The sequence below is a fragment of the Ischnura elegans genome, chromosome 5 (assembly GCF_921293095.1).
Source record: "Ischnura elegans chromosome 5, ioIscEleg1.1, whole genome shotgun sequence".
NCBI lineage: Eukaryota > Metazoa > Arthropoda > Insecta > Odonata > Coenagrionidae > Ischnura > Ischnura elegans.
In genome coordinates, this window is record NC_060250.1 from 122,978,842 (window position 1) to 122,998,241 (window position 19,400).

The 19,400-nt window shown below is 34.8% G+C and overlaps 1 protein-coding gene across 2 annotated transcripts in view; it reads right to left on the reverse strand.

Annotated features, from left to right (window-relative positions):
• Window positions 1–1,084: 1,084 nt before the first annotated feature.
• The window catches only part of LOC124159507 (cohesin subunit SA-2), an 80,249-nt gene continuing 61,933 nt past the window's right edge, over window positions 1,085–19,400 (reverse strand). The window contains exon 23 of one of the 2 annotated variants that reach the window (XM_046535361.1): window positions 1,085–2,748. In XM_046535361.1, the coding sequence (XP_046391317.1) occupies window positions 2,397–2,748 (352 nt within the window). In that variant the 3' untranslated portion in view covers window positions 1,085–2,396. Of the gene's footprint in view, window positions 2,749–6,684; window positions 8,794–19,400 lie in introns of those variants that run through there. The other variant, XM_046535362.1, reaches the window with a different exon arrangement.

Below are 19,400 nucleotides of genomic sequence, written 5' to 3' on the forward strand. Positions count from 1 at the left end.
TAAATCCCAGTTTGTGACTACAGACAGTCTGACCTGACAACCCATTTCACTCTGAATTATCTTCAACCTTATAGAGGGAGGCCTGAACTAAGGTGCGAATGAACTGCTTGACCTTGTAGGGCACCTACGTTCCCCAGACAACCCAGTGGATACCCAAAATGTAAAAAAAATACAAATGGAAGAACAATCGTGGGACTCAGGTTATTTAACGTGAATTATTCGAAGAAAAATTGTGGGAATGAGGTTAACTATAGTACATTATGTGAATACAGTAAGTATGTGAATACAGTAATACAGTGTACAGTAAGCTCACAATGCAATGCCAACCTACGAAATAACATGATTTGATGATGAATCTCCCAATGAATTGAACTCAACTGCATCGTTTGGCTCTTTGTTGTTGCCTGGTCCCCTTCCATAGTAATGTTTTTGCCAATATGTATTTGGAAAAATGCCCAGGACCAGAATGTGCAGATTGGTTTTAGTGGTAGAGAGTAAATCAGTTACTCTGCTCGAAATTTTTACAAGTGTGACAAAAGACTGTCATTTCATTGCATGTCTTATTATTTGTATCATTTTCATTAATGATAATCAGATATGTAACAACTTCATGTAAAAAGTGGAACTCTTTTTTATTTATTGTCCGTCTGAAAACATTCTGCCAGCTTTGATATGCTGAAAACACTACATATATTATTCTTTTTTCTCCATCAATGCAGATGGAATTGTATAAGGGGATACTTATTCCTCATTGAATTTTTTATTTTTAAAAGAAAAAAATCAAGCAGTGTGTATCATATTTGGGTTCTTAGAGAACTGGAGATTATAACTATGCCATCAGTTTATTTTTTTTCTTTTCATGGACAGTGATTTGTGCTGGAAGACAAAAAGAATCACTCCCATGCAAAACATGTCACCATCAGGAACTCACGGTAAGGATTGAAGCAATCTCTTGAACATCATATATCATTCGCACGGGGTGCCGCCAATGACCAGACAAAAACTGAGAGTGCAGAGAAGGGGACTGAAGTTTTGTGGTAGCAATTAAAAATCTTTCTATAAAGCCATAACATCACGACACGAGTAACTTCAATCAGTTTATTTCTTATGGAAAAGTACAACAAACACTTCCAATAACCATGCAAAAAGGTCATCATGAAGTAATGGGCATTATTTTTTTAGGATATAATGAATTAAAATAGTAAAAAACCTTTAATTTTTTTTATATATATATGTGTAAAGTAACTTTAATTTTAAATATCTTTTTATAACGAAAACTGCATATCTTTTATAAAATATAAAGCACAATGGAAACATCACTGAACTGGAAATTGGTGAAAAAGATAACTCTGACTAAAGTATTAATATTTTTCCATCTTTATATACAACATTGAGGTAAAATGCTTCTATGAAGGCTAGAAAAAACTAAAGAACAATAATTCAAAACATAAAATTATACTTTTAAAGTGGCTGGCTCAAAATATTTGAGATCATTTCTTGGCAAATTTAGCACCTAAAAGAAAAATACACAGACTCAGTGTACAAAGAAAAGGGAAAGTCTTGTATAAACTTTCCCAAATCTTTGAATTACATTAACCACAATAAACACAACAGATTTAAAGCAACAAAACTTTTAGCAACTTTGCTTGAAATCTGTACAACATCAACAACTAGGCATCTTGTATATAATGTGCCGAAATAATACATGACAAAAACAATGACAATAGCTACCTTAAACTCTTACTTGGTCAATATGAACCCTTAACTAATTCACATATTAACTAATTTGCATCCACAAATCATCTTCATGAGAGGCTTTACTACATCTGATGGACCTTGAGAAAATTAATATCTTCAGAACATTAATTTCAAGGGCTCATATTGATTCAGACACGCTAATCTGCACAAGTAAGAGTTGATTAACTTTGTCCAGAGGCATTAACTAAGAGTGCATAGACAAGAGATCATCACATCAGGTACAAACAGGTGAGAGAGGTCAAGTTAAAAGGAAGTGCAAAAGTCAAGGATAATGCCTCAACGAGCAAAAATGAAACTGACTAATATGGATAGGAAAACTAAATATTGAAACAGAATAAATCACAATATATCAATGCCAATAGATTCTAGTAGCTAGTTAGGCAATATAAAGTCCTACACATTAACATCACAGTACTCAATTCACATTTAAATAAATGGTCTATTTGATTTGATCAGGACTTCTTAAGGTGACTTCTTGAAGAAATAGAGCTCTGGCCAATTCTCGCTTCCCTGGGAAGAATATCATCGGTGAGAGACTTTTGCACTGTCCAACACAATTCTCAAACCTTCAACTTAAAGAATTACTCCTTGCTCAAAATATCCTCTATTATCAATAGAAGTATGTTCACATTCACTTGCTAATAGTTGGCAACTCCTTCACCCTCTTCCTCATCTGGCAGACCTTGGCTCGCTTCCTCCCACCCCTCCATCTCCTCCTCCCTGTAGCTGGCTGGGTACAGCTTAGAACGCCTTGGGCGATCCAAGCTCCACCGGGTCCTCTTCCAAGGCCTGGGACTGACTGCGGCTCTGTCCGAAGAGATTTCGGACTGAGCGGCCGGGGGATGCATGTTACTTCCCCTCGATGGAGAGCTCTCACTGTTATTGGCTCGCGCAGTTGGCGAGGTTGAAGGTGGCCGAGGAGATGGCACGGTCGGTGCCGTGGCGCGCCCTCGTGACTTGTTGCGTTGTGTCTTGCGTGCAGAGCTTGTTCTTTTTCCAGGATTGGGATACAACATGAACATTAACTCAAAAATGGTAACTTCATAAAGATCATATATTTAAGAGGACTCAAGTGAAAGGTCATTTGTTAATTTTATCATCCCTTCTAGCCACAATGCAACCTTGACCAAGCCCTTAATTTCTTACATGCAGTTCAACTGTATTTGGTAAGATGAGGTGGAACAACAAAATAATCAATATAAAATACATATTTTGTGGTCTCCACCCCTTTTAATAGTGTAAGTTACTTAGAATAACTTATGACATCACCATCAGGTCAAATTATGAACTCAACTTCTTAATTTGACCCGACTATGATGCTGTTTCAAAGCACTCTGGCAACAACTTTCTCCAATAAAAGGAGTGGCCAGTACAAAATATATTGTTTTATAACAATTGATTTGCCAAATGCAGACTTGTATAACGAATTAAGAAAGAAAATTGTAAATAGATATAATTTTCTGGAAATCTCTGATTAATCATATTTTTTTAAATATTTTCTTTTGAAAATTTTTCAGCTTTTATAGTAACCACTTTCAGGGTTAGAATGCAAACAATGGACTCCATCATCATCAGTACATTAAAATTTAATTCAATCAAATTAATAAATATCTATGCACTTAAAATTTAGGGCAAGTTTTTATATGCAGATTAATAATTTTTATACTTGAAATTCTCATAAAAAGATGTCCTGGTGATAAATGAAAACAACATGAGCTTAAAAATATCTAGTTTACTTGTCATTTAATTAGCTCCACTTTTGTCAATCATTTGGCTGCCAATTGATGAAATGAAAAAAATCACGTAATAACCAAAAATATCCCTATGATTCCAACAGCAGAAAATATTTACTTTGCAAATTGTGATGCTCAAAACTGTAACAATACAAAGTGATCAACAAAGGACAGAAGGATACGAGGGAAAAATTCATTGGAAAAATAAAATGAAAAGATTTGAGACAAGAATAGAAAGTCCATGTGAATTGGCATGAGAAAAAAAGCTAATATTTATAAGCCAATTCATATGCCAAGCATCTAGTAACATGAGCACCACAACAATAGGGTGGTTTCCTATTATTTTTTTATTGCCTAAATCGAAAGATTATTACACCTGGAGTACATATTTCACGCATTTAGATTTTTAAATGACGATATCTATTTTTCGCGATTAGATGAAAAGTGAAAATTTTCAAGCGCGCGAAAACACGACGCGTAAGTATGAATGCCGGGAAATCTCTCCATGAGACTTATTTCTGGTTCCCGCTGCCCCCCTGTGAGGTGACCTTCAGGCGAGGCTTAGCGCTGATACGATGCAGGCTGCTAGCGGGTAGCTGAGTACCCTGCTGGCTGGTAGCACTTGGCTTAAATAATGATTATTAATACCTTATCAAACGAAGAAAACTTTCCGACTTTAGCCAGTTTTAATAAGTGATTATTAAGACATGTTTCCCTGAGCTCTACGCCTCATGCATGCATTGGTAACCTCAGACGATGTATAACTCCTATCTTCTCGTATAGAAACTAGGTCCCTGTGAATCACGTGGAGTGGCATCGCATGGGCACCAATCTGGCCCTTTTCAAATGAGGATAAAAATGGACCGTTGCCATTCGTCAAAACCGCTATTTCTAAAACGAAATAATTTGTATATTTTGAATACACTAATGGTGGGTAATGAATCGCAATCAATGCTTTTCGTTTTCTTTGATGAAGGAAACTACCCTATTGGTGTGGGAATTAAGGAACCTTGGTGGCATTGTGGCCCAGAAAGAATCTGATTTCGCAATGGTCCGTGACTCGATTCTTGGTCTTGGGAAAATTTGTTTGCAAGGAAATTAATTATGAATTTTCTGCTATTCATACAGAATGATTGAAATACTCCACAAGTATAGGAAATGCATATAATGTTCTTATATGGTTGACTTGACGGAGATTAAAAAACTCGGGTCTTCCAACTCCCAGTAACAGGTTCTTTTCGTGAACCAATGCAGCGTACCATTTTTTAAAACCTCATCAGCATCTACTGCAAATTCATAAAGATATTGCTATTGCAAAAATATATTAGTTATTAAATTTGTGGTCAGGAGGCTAGTATGACTTTCTTATATTATTTAATACAATACACTGTCTCAGGCATTATTTGATGGAAATCTTTCATTACAAATGTATAATAAGAAAATTCTAGCTTACAACTCCACTCTTCATTCATAGCAAAACTACATAAGTTTCTGCACATTCATTTAAAGAGGATTTTCAAAGGATAAGGGAAACTTGGTTGAATAATCAAATACAAAAGAGTGCTAATCATTCATTGTTTGATAAACCATTCATCAAATAATCTTTCCATAAGTCACTCCCCAAAATTTCCCCAGCCATGCCTTTATACATTTTAGAGGAATGTGCACAAAAGATGTAGAAAGCACATGAAATTACAACCAAGGTCATCTTTTTGTTAGAACCACTTATTCCTTTTTCTACAATATCTTTAAATCTCTGCTTGAGGATATAGATGTTGGCACACTACTTCTGTAACATTTGCAGGCATTTTGTTTTGATAAAAAATATAATGGTTATAAAAATGAATAGGTACTCGATACCAATATTTCCGAACATTCAATTATGCACATGCATGCAGCACTTTTCTTCTGAGTTCAAATGGAAAAAATGTGTTGATGTAACATCTACTGGGGTTTGGAGGAATTAAAGATAACATAGTTTATATTTTGTGAAGGCATATATTCAATAATTTTACTTTCAGGCAATAGCCCTGCAAAAGAATGAGGTTGGCAGTACTGTTGCTGAGAGTTAGCACCTAACTTCCAGTGTTATTTGTATGAAATGTTAAAACTACTAAGTCAATTGTGTTCACTAATATCCTTCAAAAGGGAGAGTTTCTTTGTCTAATGTATTGAATTTTAAATAACACTAAGTAACAAAATGCAGAGGGAAAACCTGTTTCCTTGAGCCATGTACTTACATACTTATATAGCTGTATTCATGTGCATAAGATTTCAAGGTTAGTTCTTTTATTTTACGAATTAAATTTATACCTCAAGAAATTAAACGCAGTGGAATTTTGACTAATGTTGGGATAATAGATGGGTATTAACTGAAAGGAAAGAATAATTGACAGAGGAATTAAATGTATACAACGAAATCTTATGTGTCATGCATTCATTGAAGATGGGTCAAAAATGCAGTTTGTACTTACTATACTTATTACTTGGTTATTGCTGAAGAGATATTGTCATATGGAAATGACTGCTGAAATTTTCAAATGGGATACATAATGTAGTGCAGAGGGTTTGGAGAATATAGATGTATTGACCAAACATGTTGAAAAAGTTATTTAGAATTTTTAAGCAACACTAAGACAAAACATAAAAGTAGGCTGAATTTAGGAGAGAAAAACATAAGAACTCTGGTAACAGAATAGGAAGTTTACAATTTTATTGGTTGATCAGAATTGATTGTAATAAAAAGATGGACAGAGACCACAAAAAAAGGTTTGTCAATTGAAATTATTACTATGTGATCATTATGACTCTGAGGAATATTCATAAGTATGCAGTAGAATAGGGACTATTATGTTTGTATAAAGCTTTTAATGCAAACACATAGGTGATTTCTAAACTTCTCTACTTCAATCATTGGCTTTTGCTCTCTGCACTCAAGTCTTACATCAATCAGAAACTACAGTTAGGTAAATAATTCATATTGATATATTACAAGGAAAAAAACTTGATTAATGCCACTTAATCATGAAATATAAATGAAATAATATTACCAAACAACAAACAAGGTGTAACTAGCAATAATTCCACGTACACAAAGACATGTCACATCACTGAACCACCTTGTTTAAGAATGGGACAAAAGTTTACACTCAACTCTCTTGGAATGATTTATAAATTAAGACAAAACGCAAGGTAATTTCAATATATTTTATTTTAAAATAGTATATTCTGGACTGTTATATTACATTGGAGGTTTGACCAAAAGCAATGCGGTACAATCATTATCAATTATAAAAAAAACTGCTTATGTAAATTGTCCTAAATGATGACCCAGTTTAATTAATTGTAAATACTTATAAAACATCATACAGCTTAAAAATACCTTTTGCTTGGTTACAGCTATGAAATTCTCTCATACTACATGAAAAATAATTTATCTGTACACATAATGCTACAACTATACAATCATTGTGTCACTCCTTTTATCAAGACAATATATGTACAAGCCAGAAAAAGATGCCACAGCTAACATTTCATCAAGACACTATCCTTAATTTTATTGCGAATACGATGAAATTTATTTCATATCCTTCCCCCAATTATTTCTGATCATTACAAATAGGTACTCTATGAAATGAGTTCAGCAGAGCAATGCAAATCACTGCGGAGTCACCTCTGAATAAAATGTTTGATCCTTAACAAACATTCAATGATGATGATTTCAAAAGTCGCAACGTCCATAAGCCATGACAAAAATTGGGTATCAGAAGTATTTGCAGAGCCACTTCAATGCAACATTTTAACATACAAGAAAACTCTTAAAATTAATAAAAATAAAATAAAAAAGTTATGGCTGAGATATTAAGTCTAAAGAAGGGCATTCCCAATAGTTATACATACACATTCAGCATACTTTTTTGAAAAATAATTGTAACATTCAAGACTTAATATAAAATTAGCAATAAAACCCAGCCAAAATGTTATACTGTAGCCTATCACATCAAGAGAAACAGAAAAATATTTTCCAAACCAGACTCTTCAACACCATATCTTTTGAAGTAATGATTGGCAGTTAGTTTAACAAGGCACAAGAACCACTTCAAATCATGTGCAAAACAAAATTCATATGTACGCAGTTCATTTAACCAAATTCTAATGATTATTACGAGATATAAATTCAAAAGTCAAATGATGAAGGTGAATAGTCAAATTATAGTCTGCTTAATGCTTATTGTTTTAGATGAAGTGAAACATAACATTATTCAAAGCACTTCAAATCCAAATTCCACACAAAAGAGATTGGCTCATGTTTGCCATTAGAGAAAAAGGTAAATGCAACTGTAGTACATCAACAACTTTTTTTATAGAGAATTGATTCAAATCCTATACAGGAAGTTCAGGTCCAAATTTTCATAATTTCATTTACAGAGAATTTTTATCTTCTCTTCCTTGGGATGTTAGCATAGAGGAAACAACTAAAAACACATCACAGCAAGCATAAATATTAAGTTTTTTAAAAACTAAGCAAAACTGTTTACGAGGAGATAGCAGGTGAGCGAGTGCTATGAAATAAGGTCCTAGGTTCCTCAATGGTATAACTTACAAAAAAATACAATGAAATTCTTCATTGAAAGTCTAAGAGTCAAGACTAATATTGCATTCATCACCTCAACAAGAACAATGATAGCAGGAATATGTACATAGCTTTGTAAGCCAATTAACTAAAATAACATATCATGAAATCCCTCCTCTATAAACAGAAATGCAAATGATTCCATAGGGAAGATTGCTGTTATTGTACTGAATATGATCTATCCCTCAATAACAAGCACTTGACCACTTCCAAAATTCCAGAGGGAATGGAATTGAAACCAAAGCCTCCCAAATAAAAATGCTGCAGCTTGGTCTTGAGGAAGTACTTCAGCAAACATACACTTCATCATATATTGCTGAACAATGATTACAAATAGGCTTGAATACTTCCAAGTACATAGTTGGAGCTCTCTATGAACTTGAAAAAACATCATTTTTATACCAAATAACCTCACAACTTACAGAACAGATAAAAAATACTTAGGGTAAGTACAAATAAATAATGAAATTGCAATTCATAATTAGGATAAATTAAGGATAAGTGATGATAGGAGTAAATGAGGAATGACTGATTACATGTGGTTTCATTACTGTTACTATCATCATCACCACTCCAGGCCAGGATCCTTATGAAGATTCCCAGATGATGTGATATAAAACCCCCTAATTACACATAGTTCCCTGAATTTCGTGAGACAGGGATTAGTAACTGGAAAACAAAACAAAAAAGAGTATAACTACACATGTCAACTAAGAACACAAAGAGTTTATTTCATAAATTTTATCAAATGATAACATGAAATGACCTTAATTCTGGGTAGAGGACACATCTAAGATCATATGGAGCAACTAAAAACCACATAATAATAGTTCAAATTGACTTGGAGTCTAGCAACGATCCCCCCCCCCTCCCTGAAGCCTTTCAACTATTAAGACTCCCAGGCAACCATCTCCCATTTCCATGCTTAACATGACTAAAAGGAGTAGTGGTGCTGGATATACTCGGAAAAAAAACACAATTTCTGTGTAGTTCACACTGTACTGTGGTGCTAACAGTAAGAGAGTGTTACCTTATTGCACAATGTGTATTTTAGCGCTACACCACCATATTACTTAATGTCAATAAAAAAAATTACCAGGGAGAATAACACCTCGGCATATTAATTATGGAAAGCCCTCAGCCTGAACTCTGGCTTGTGTCCAGGTGAAGGCAAACGATTTTTCATCGGTGGAAATTTTTGGCCTGTCATGCACTTACATAGCAGTAATTCAGTTAACATTCACTGAGGGTGATAAGCAATTTTTAAGCAAAGAGATTTTAATAAGAAAAGTGTTTTTTTTTTTAATAAGAAAAGATTTTTTAATCTGAAAAGGTTCTATTTTATCCATTGATATAATTAAATATTTTCTTTTGAAATGTTAGGAGTAAAATCATATATTTGGCAGCAAATATGACATTTTCACTTTTAATCCTATTCTCCGATCACAGTAAGGATTATGCAAATCCACTTCCAGCTTGTAGCTCTAATTTGGATCAAATTCCTATCATGGTAAATGGCTTTTTAAGGGCACTCTTTGATACTAATTGACGATAAAATACATTACAAAGCATTAATAAAATTTAAGCTATCCATACAAAAAGGGTATTGAAAATGTTCATCAAAGGCACTCTGACACAAAGACTGTTCTACCAACATCAAATAGTGCCCAATAACTCATTAGCTGAAACCAGAACTTCCAAAATGTACGCATAATTTTTTCTTGTTTAAATTCCTCACCAAAACATTCTCTACGATTTGCAATTTCAACAGTTAAAAATTTAAGAGTACCTTTTTTCTAAAACACCCATGCCTAAAATGAACACAATACTTTCAGAAAATATTTTCAGAGAAATGACATTTTTAAACGCACTATTTAGTATAGAAAAGCATGATGAATTATTCTACAAAACACTTAATACTGGTCACATTAAAGCTATAAAACTTCCAAGCTCTCAATGTATATATGTATTACACAACACATTATCCAAAACATCTCCAGCTGTACAATGTATGCAATGTAAGGAACAAAATAAATATAGAATGGAAAATAAATTGATCTGTATAAAGACTGATGTAAAGGGGTTAATTCCATAAAAAAATAACAGCCCAAAATAGATTTAATTATCCTCTTCTCATTAATGAAAAACAATATTAGCAGCTGAAGTCTTTTATTGAAAATATTTTTTTATGGATTTTTATCTTATCTTAACATTTTTATAAAATAATGAGATGATAGCACATATAAAATAATATTATATACATATGTACTTTTATTTTAGTTACTATAAAATTATGTACATTCTTACTCACTCTTTATTCCTATATCTATGGATTAATTATTGACTACATTTAAAGGTCAATCTTAAAATAGTAACAGATAATTCCCTTCTACATTAAAATAAAAGGACAGGCTTATGCAAAGGTAGATTAATATGGAAGAATGAAATTTTTAGCCATTGGCTAAGGACAAACATTCTGGACCACTTTCTTTTACTCCTTTGAGTTCTTACTTAAAGGGTCCCTTCAGGGCCCCACTAAGCTATGGATCAGGGACAAAGAGCTTTCCTTTCCCTGTGAGTGGCCCTTTTAAAGTGAGGCAAACTAATGGCACAAGATATAAAATTATACAAAAGAAAATCAGACACCTATGCAAGTCAAATAGTGTTTGGTGAAACTGATACTAAAACGGGATTAAGATTGATTAGAAATCACTCAAATGACAGGACAGGGATCTAGTTTATTATTTTGAGCCTTAATATGTTTCAACTTCCTTGAAGGTTAATCACAACTCCAGTGGCTTACACCATGACTACCATCCACCAAAAAAATGTAACTAAATTTATCAGCTGAGAGTGGTGCGCATTCATGCAACATAGTCTACCACTAGGGTCACTTCATTTAAGATAGATGACCTTTATTTTACCCAAATGCTTTCTTGGATACGAAAGAAAATGGATGATTTAGTAAAAACTTTTGTTTAATACACTGTAGAACACAATAGGATTATTTATGCCATATTTGAGTGATGATATAGAAATTTGTAACTAATCAAGTCTTAAGTCCTATCATAAAAGATATAAAATATCAACTATCCAATATAAGTTCCTACAGCTAATGTAATCTAATCACAAAGCCATGCATTAATACTCGGAAACTGTGAAAATACAACTTAGCAATAACTATACAAGCTAATACGTAGTTATATTACTATTGTAATCAAACCAGACAGCCCTTAATTCAGAATAAGTATGTTTATAGCTATTTAGATTCAATAAATATCATTTTCTCCTCTTTCACAAGACCTAGGTGCTTTGGTTATTTCGCCTTCTTTCATTCGCATGCATGGCATGTCATGCCCTTGGTTAAGAAGTGCCAATGATACCATTGGCCATACTCATTATCAAACTCTTGGAACTGTGATGAAGCTAATGGACATGGTTGTTTTGGATAGTATTTGATGGAGGGGTACGGCCTTAAATGCATGAGACAGCAGCAAAAGATCCATTTACAACATAAGGGGAAAATCAGAAGTGGAATTTGATAGCCACTTTTCATACAATTCACAAAATCAAAAATTTAAATTATATCAATTCAAATAAATAAACGAGCTCCCTGACCAAGTAACAGTGCAATTCAAAGCATACATAACACTTACTAATATCACAATATGGCTCAAAATTAAATTTTTCAGACCCAGGCCTTGCCTGCAGAGATGCCTAGCAGCAAATCCTCGAGTGAGGGGCCCCTCACCAAAAAATGCGTGGCAGGCTAGGTATGCACTTGGGAAGCTAATTACTCAGCTTTTACGCCACGAGGTCACAGGAAATTTTGCACCTGTTCAAATTTCATGGCGCACTAATATCACACCGAATTTGAATGAAATCAGAGGGGGCACTCCAAGAATGCTCATTGCTATTATTCTCCCTGCACAAAGCCACGCTGGCCTTATTGGTTGATACTGCATGTTTTTTGTAAATATTCTGTGCCCACAAGCTAGGTAGTCAGTTGAGCTGTGCCTAGTAATTTAATAGGTATGATTATATGCATTGTAATCGTGATTCTTAAACATTAAGTAGCTGCCTAAATAAACATGGCACACCTGTTTTGGAATTATTACTTCTTATTACTTCAGCCATCACATTTACTTTCAGGAAGTTATGCACGGCTCTGAAGAGATTTTCCTCTTAATACCAAGCTCGTACTGCAGCAGGGACTTCTTGGCCTCAACATAACCATATTTATTTTACTAGTTAATCGTAGGCATTTTGATGGAACAATGCCAATCACTTGCTATAATGCGATTCTTGCTATATCCATTATGCACTAAAACGAGCTTCCACTGCATATAAACGTTAATTGACTGATGATTATTTTTTAATTCAGATTTCAAGTACATTGAGAGCAAAAAAAAGAGCAAACACAAGAGCATCAACATAAGCTCACCGCTTACATGTACTAATTAAATCATATCGTCAAAATTGATTGATTGCAGACTCAACGTGATATTACTTGACTCACACTTCCATCTAAAAATATAACATCTTGTGAAGGATTCAAAAAAGTAAGGATAGCACAGTATGTCCACCATTACACCGTTATTTATATCTTGGCAGCAATGTTCTGGTGACTCAAATATTGTGTACTAAAATTTAGGCATCACTTTTAGTTTTCTCCTGAAACTTTTTGCAAAAACAGGGTAGTTTACTAAGAGATATACAGCAATTGGACAATTAAATTGAAAAGCATTATCAGCCATACCTAATCACCAATGGTAAAACAATGTACTTTCTCACTCATGCATAGTTCTTCTATCAACAACTGCTAACTTGACTCAACTCAAGTTTTGAAAAAGTGCAAGTCACATTGAGTTTTAACTTCAATTTCACTCGAATTTCGAGTTCACATACCCCTAAAATAAAGAATGAAAAATCTACAATTGTGAGTTAAAAATTTGAAATAAAATTGATGGTTTGAATAAAAGAATTCCATTTTAAACGGTAGACACCCAGGTGGAAAGAACATCCCCTGGACCAAGAAAGCTGTGAATTTCACATGCAGCAAGGCTTTGTAAAAAGTAGGCTATAACTTTTACAGGCAATAAAAATCTTGGAGTATATTTTCCGTGCATTTCCCACCAATTAATGGCCCAAACATCATTCCAACATGCGTCATAATTATCATTAATTACAATCCAAATATATGGTCACCATAAGGTGAAGTACCATATAATTCTTGCCATCATTGAAATAAGTATGGAATAACATGTTTTCAATAAAAACACCATTTTATCCAACATACCAGATCTTGAGTTTCGAGTTTACCTGGTTTGGCCGCTTATTCTTTGATTTTTGACCACCTCAAAACAACTAGCAAAAGCTACCAACTCGTATTGATGCCATTGACGTGATTTTATTTCCAAATCAGTAAATGTCTTCCATCAGAATTTTTACAGCTAAGTTTGGAAATCATGACAAAAGCCATGCCACTTGGGACAGTGTGAGCAGTGATTCTTTTTAGTTAAATGAGAATTTGAAAAAAAAAATCTTGAATCTTAAGCAAGATTAGAGTTCAGGATTCAAAATTTTCTTCCTGATTCTAGAATTTGTCTTTTGAAGTTCTGGCCGTCTCTATTTCTCAACAAAAGATTTTTTATCAATGCCAACAATGTGCAATTTATTAGTGGTATTGTCAGGGCATAGACAGTTTCAGTGTTTAGATTTCAATGTCAAAAACATTATAGGGAATGAAATACCAAATAAGCACGTGTAAGAGGAGCACCTTTTTTCCCAGAAATTGCAGCCAAAAATGGGGCTGTCTCTTACACAAACTTCTTATCTGCCCCCTCCCCTTCACCGGTCGCAAGTCCAACGGGAACTGAGTGGCCTTGGTTTTCAGTGTGAGTCAGTCATCTGAAACCCTAGGTCAAAAACAAGCGGTAGGCAGGGGAGTTTCTCCCTTAGTGACATATTTTTAAAATGCTCCTGTTTGCTTTTCTTGTTAGCATCGCGCCGTAACGTCGGTACCCCAGAGGTGAATATGGAAAAGATTGCACGAGGTTTTTCGCTCCAGAGGGTCGCTAAAGGGTCTAGCTGGTTAAGATGGTGAAAAGTGCACCCACATGTTTTGAAAAACAAAAAATATACACTTGAAGTGCATCTAAAATTATGTGTTTCCCCAAAGTTTCGGGCCCTAACAATGGAAATCAACCAAAAAAAATTGTAACACGATTTTTAACCATATCTTTAGTTTTTATTTTTGTAAAATCTATTTCTTTATTTTAAAATATATACACTATTACGTTATACAATTCTGTTTTTTTTTTTTCAAAGTTTTTTGACTGAAAACTAAACTTTTGCATGAGTTTGAAATTTTCAAAATTAAATTAAAAATTTTAGGAAACAATAGATATGCCGAAAAAAATATATGCTGTTACCCCTACATTTAAGTATAATCCTAATTTTTTTCAGAATTTTAAAATTGGTGGAACACTGTCAAAAACACAAATAACTGTTTTGTGTCATTTGCATCTATGTATTCCATTAGGATATTTGATTTTATTGTTGAGAGCAACGATTGTTGATCAGTTTGTATTATTATTATTATTGATTAAGAATAAAGATTAACATAAACAATGCCTATCACACTTAGATTAATCGTAATTATTGGTTATAGCTGTACTGTAAAGCTTTAAGTTCGTCTTCAAGCTTCGAGAAATACAACTTCTGCCGAAAATTATTTTTTTTCATATCTCCTGACTCTAATTAACCATGAAGTTATCGCCAGCATATGAGCCAATGTACTAGTGGTGCGAGAATCCGAGCCTGCAATTAGAGCAGGGGCTATTTTTCCATCTCACAACAGTGCATTCTCTTGTTGGGTCTAGCAATTCACTGCCTTACAAGACGCAATTTTGACTGCGCCTTCGTACGTATGTAAGATTGCGCAATGCTATGAGCTGAGTAAAACGGTATTAAGTTACACTAGTACAGCATTTACGGCACAATATACAATTACACAAGACCACTTCTTTAATTTCCTTAGAAATTCCTTCATAAACAACGCTGTGTCAAACAACTTTTTGTTTCTGGTTATGAGTTTCTTGCAGTGAATGTCCTTACACATTTTTATCCACATTCTCTCTCCTTGTAGACATGATTAACCCTTAGAACAGATATATTGGCTTTAACGTAATACCCAACTGATGAAGTTAAAAACGGTCCACATATGAAAAACCAAGAAATAAATGGGTTTGCAATTTAAAAATGAATTCCTATGTTAGAGTAGGTAAGCTTTATTGCAAAATGAATTTTTATATTACATTTTAAGGGTAGTTTTAAACAATATCTCCATTGTATAATACCATTCATAGAAAAGAGAAATTATTTAGCCGAAAAAACTCTCTATATATTCTTACGACAAAAGTTTCGTCATACTATCGTTAACATCACAATATCTATCCCTGTCAGTTATTTACTATCGGAGATCATCTCTCTTTGCATTCCTCAGCTCAATAATGGAATCCTTTATAACTCAACTTTGAGTGGCATAGGGCAGTAGTCTGGCTCCTATAGAACACAATAATTGCACTTTTCTCAAGCTCAAATGCCACCAATGCTCCTTCCGAATGTGATGACACTGGTACCTTTTCCGTCTCAGCGGAGGTTGGTTTCCATGAATAATCTGCTACATAACTTTTACATAACTGCTACATAACTAATAAAACTTTTATACAAATTACAGTCATGCGGATTAAACGAAACAGTTGTAAACTGGATACGCGACTTCCTCAGAGATCGTAAACAAAAAGTAGTTCTTGACGGAATTAGCTCTGATGTTGTAAAAGTTACATCAGGTGTTCCACAAGGAAGCGTAATCGGCCCCCTGTTGTTCATTATATACATTAACGATCTCTGCTCCCGCATTAGCAGTAAAATACGTTTATTTGCTGACGACGCTGTCATCTACCGCGAAATTAGTGATCACTCTGACTATGAAAATCTATCATCGGACTTAAACAACGTTCATTTGTGGAGTCAAGAGTGGGGACTCGAACTTAATCTGAGCAAATGCATGGCGGTACATTTTTTGCGGAATTCGTCCAACACTAACAATGTTTATGCAGTGGATGGCATTAACATAAAGGCAACAGACGAAGTGAAGTACCTGGGAGTTACGATAACCTCGAACCTCACGTGGGGAACTCATATAAAGAATATTTGCGGCATAGCCCTGAAGAAATTAGGATTCGTCAAGCGTATTGTGGGAAGATTTTCGGATGAGAAAGTAAAAGAAAGGTGCTATTTCGCTCTCGTCCGACCGCACCTTGAATATGCAGCGAGTGTATGGGATCCAGTGCAGAAAGACTTAATCCGCGAGCTGAATAAGATACAAAGGAAGGCTGCGCGTTTCGTCAAAAACCGCTACGGGCGTACAGACAGTGTTACCCAGATGTTAAGCGAATTAGGCTGGGAGCCGTTGGAGACTCGGAGGCTGCGCGCTAGGCTTAGATTGCTTGAGCAATTGAGAATGGATATATTTAAGAGCGACACAGAGAACATAATCTTAGAGCCACACTATATTTCCAGGTCCGACAGAAGCGATAAATTAAGAGAGATTTTTAGCCGAACGGATAGATATAAGAATTCGTTTTTCCCCCGAACAATAAAGGACTTTAATAAACGCTTGTCCCAACCTCGTTAGAGCACTTCTTCTTTTTTTTTTTTTTAATAGCTGTAAACGGCTGGTGTCCTAACACCCCCTGCCACACGCCTTTTAGGCGGCTTGCGGGGTATTATGTAGATGTAGATGTACATATAAAAGTTTACATGTGTGTACATTGTAAGGTTCAACTCAGTTGAAATAAGTGGGTCAGTCGAAGGATTTCTTCCGTTGACACCTGATATCCGTACTCCAAATCGCTCCTAATTGGAGGGGGGCAGCGTTGCCACATCTACTATGGGCAGGATTGATGATGTAGATGAATGTAGCGAGATTATGCGCTCCTAGATGTGGACATCGGGAGCAACAAAGGGCAATAATTGAATAATGAATGTCTCAATAAGACTTTGTTTGTAAGCAAAATGGGATAGTACAATTTCCGTGCAAGAGAAGTTACAGTATGTGTTGTCGCTCCCGATTTTCTTCATGTGTACTTTTCCTGGACAATTGTATTAGCAAATAGTGTTTATACATTAGATTTGAAGTAACAGTAAGTGTCGTTGCTCTCGATTTTCTTCGTGAGTACTTTTCCTGGACAAGTGTGTTCATTTGATTAGTTGAATTTAGAGTGAACTTTACACACCTCTTGGTATTAATAAAGAAAAGTTTGCACACTCATTTCTTGAGATTGTGGTTATTGCTGAATAAATCTTCGCATCACAAGCGCAATTCGTCATTGTGGGTGAAAAATATACTCGTACAACTGTCGATCACATTAGTGTAGTTGGATACATTAGACATTACCATAATATAATAAATATGTATGTATTGTATTTTAACGCCCAAAGATGCACATGACATTTATTACAGATCAATATCACGAGCTACTGCAAACAGACGGAGAAGCACTATGCCAGTTCCATCGACCTCTGAGACATTCCCTTAAACTTTTACTTGTCATTTTAGTGACAACATAAATCATTATTGATAAGTTTTCACGTAACTGAACATGGTCTTCAATGGCTTGGAACTGCCATTACTTTAACTAGCAGTAACTGAGTATGGATGTAGCCGAGTGAAAGACAGCTTTGTTGTTTTGAGTATTTTATGCACTTTGTGGATTTCACAGGCACAAAGTGGGTGATTGCACCTTTATTTGGGCACTTATATGTAGAGATCCATGAATTTCGCGAGACAGAGTATCGTGAAATAATGCAAAATCTAAAAATAAAAACAAAATTTCACCTTTTTCACAAATTTTAAGCAAATTGAACTAGCGATAAAAATCACATCTACTAAGTCATAATCTGTAAAAGCCTAAGCCTTCATTGTTTTAATGCAGCTGACGTTCATTCAATCGATCTCATTACGATTCTAAGATCAATTGGCTTGTTTTGTCTCGCGCATATCGCATTCGTGTAATATCGCAAACTGTAGTGATGTCTCTAGCGGAATTGGCCATTCAATTAATCACGGCCTCTCTCCTCGCTTAACATTTATCAATCCTGAAGTTCTCGGAAATATCTAGAATGACGTGCTATCTCTCTTGAAGAATTAGATATTCTGAATCAATAAAATTCTGAAAGACATTTAATGCGGCCGTGAAAGAGCAGAAACATAAGCTCACGCACCCAGCAGGCGTCAATGCCCAGCAGAAATTCTGGTGACTCACTGCGACACAGTAAACAACATTATTGGATAAGTTGTTGTAGAAAAACCTTATGTGGGCTTAACTTAACAATTTTGTAGGCTTACATTAAACATGGAGGCTGGCTGGGAACGGAAGGCCGCTTTCTGACAAGACAATTTTCTGCCGGCTGCCTTCCCAAAGAATTTCATGACACTACTTCCTTCATTTTTGCAATCTAATTTACTCATCTAGGAATTCACAATCAAAATAGTATATGAAATGATAATATGGATAGCAATCAGCGTTACCAATGCTCTTTTCAGATGAGGCAGTATTTATTTGATTATTCAAAGTGATTTATTACATCCATTGATTGAGTCTTTTCGATCTTTGAGTCTTTTCGATCTTTGAGTCTTTTCAATCATGACTCCTTTGAGTCTTTTCGATCTTGATTCATTTGAGTCTTTTTGATCATAATGATTGAATCATTTATGTGACTCGAGTAAAAATGATTGAATCACTTAAATGATCGACTTTGCCCATCACTACAATGTAACACTGTCTGAATTTCACACCATAGACGGCACACCGTCAGCCTGATTGAAATGGGTGCCATAGTGACCATGACGCTAGCACAAAGTCCAGTAGTTTTGGGAAGGAAAGGAAGGAATAGAAAGGATAGGAGGAGAGATAGTGCTAAGTATTAGCAGACGGATTGTCGGATATTTGGTGCTCCACTGACCTTCATTGCAAAAAAAATCATTTGACACACCCCCGGTTCAAGTTTCTTTGTACATGATTGTGTTTAGTTACGCATGCTTCTTTCATAAGGGATCAAAAGGGAGACCATGATACGAAAAATTTTGGCCAAAATGTAAGTTTTACATTTCTCATGTTTATACTCTAGCTACCAAGCACTCAGTTTGAAAAAAAAAAGTCATAAGTGGTCGTGGTTCGCAATTGGACTGTTTTTTATCACGCTTACAG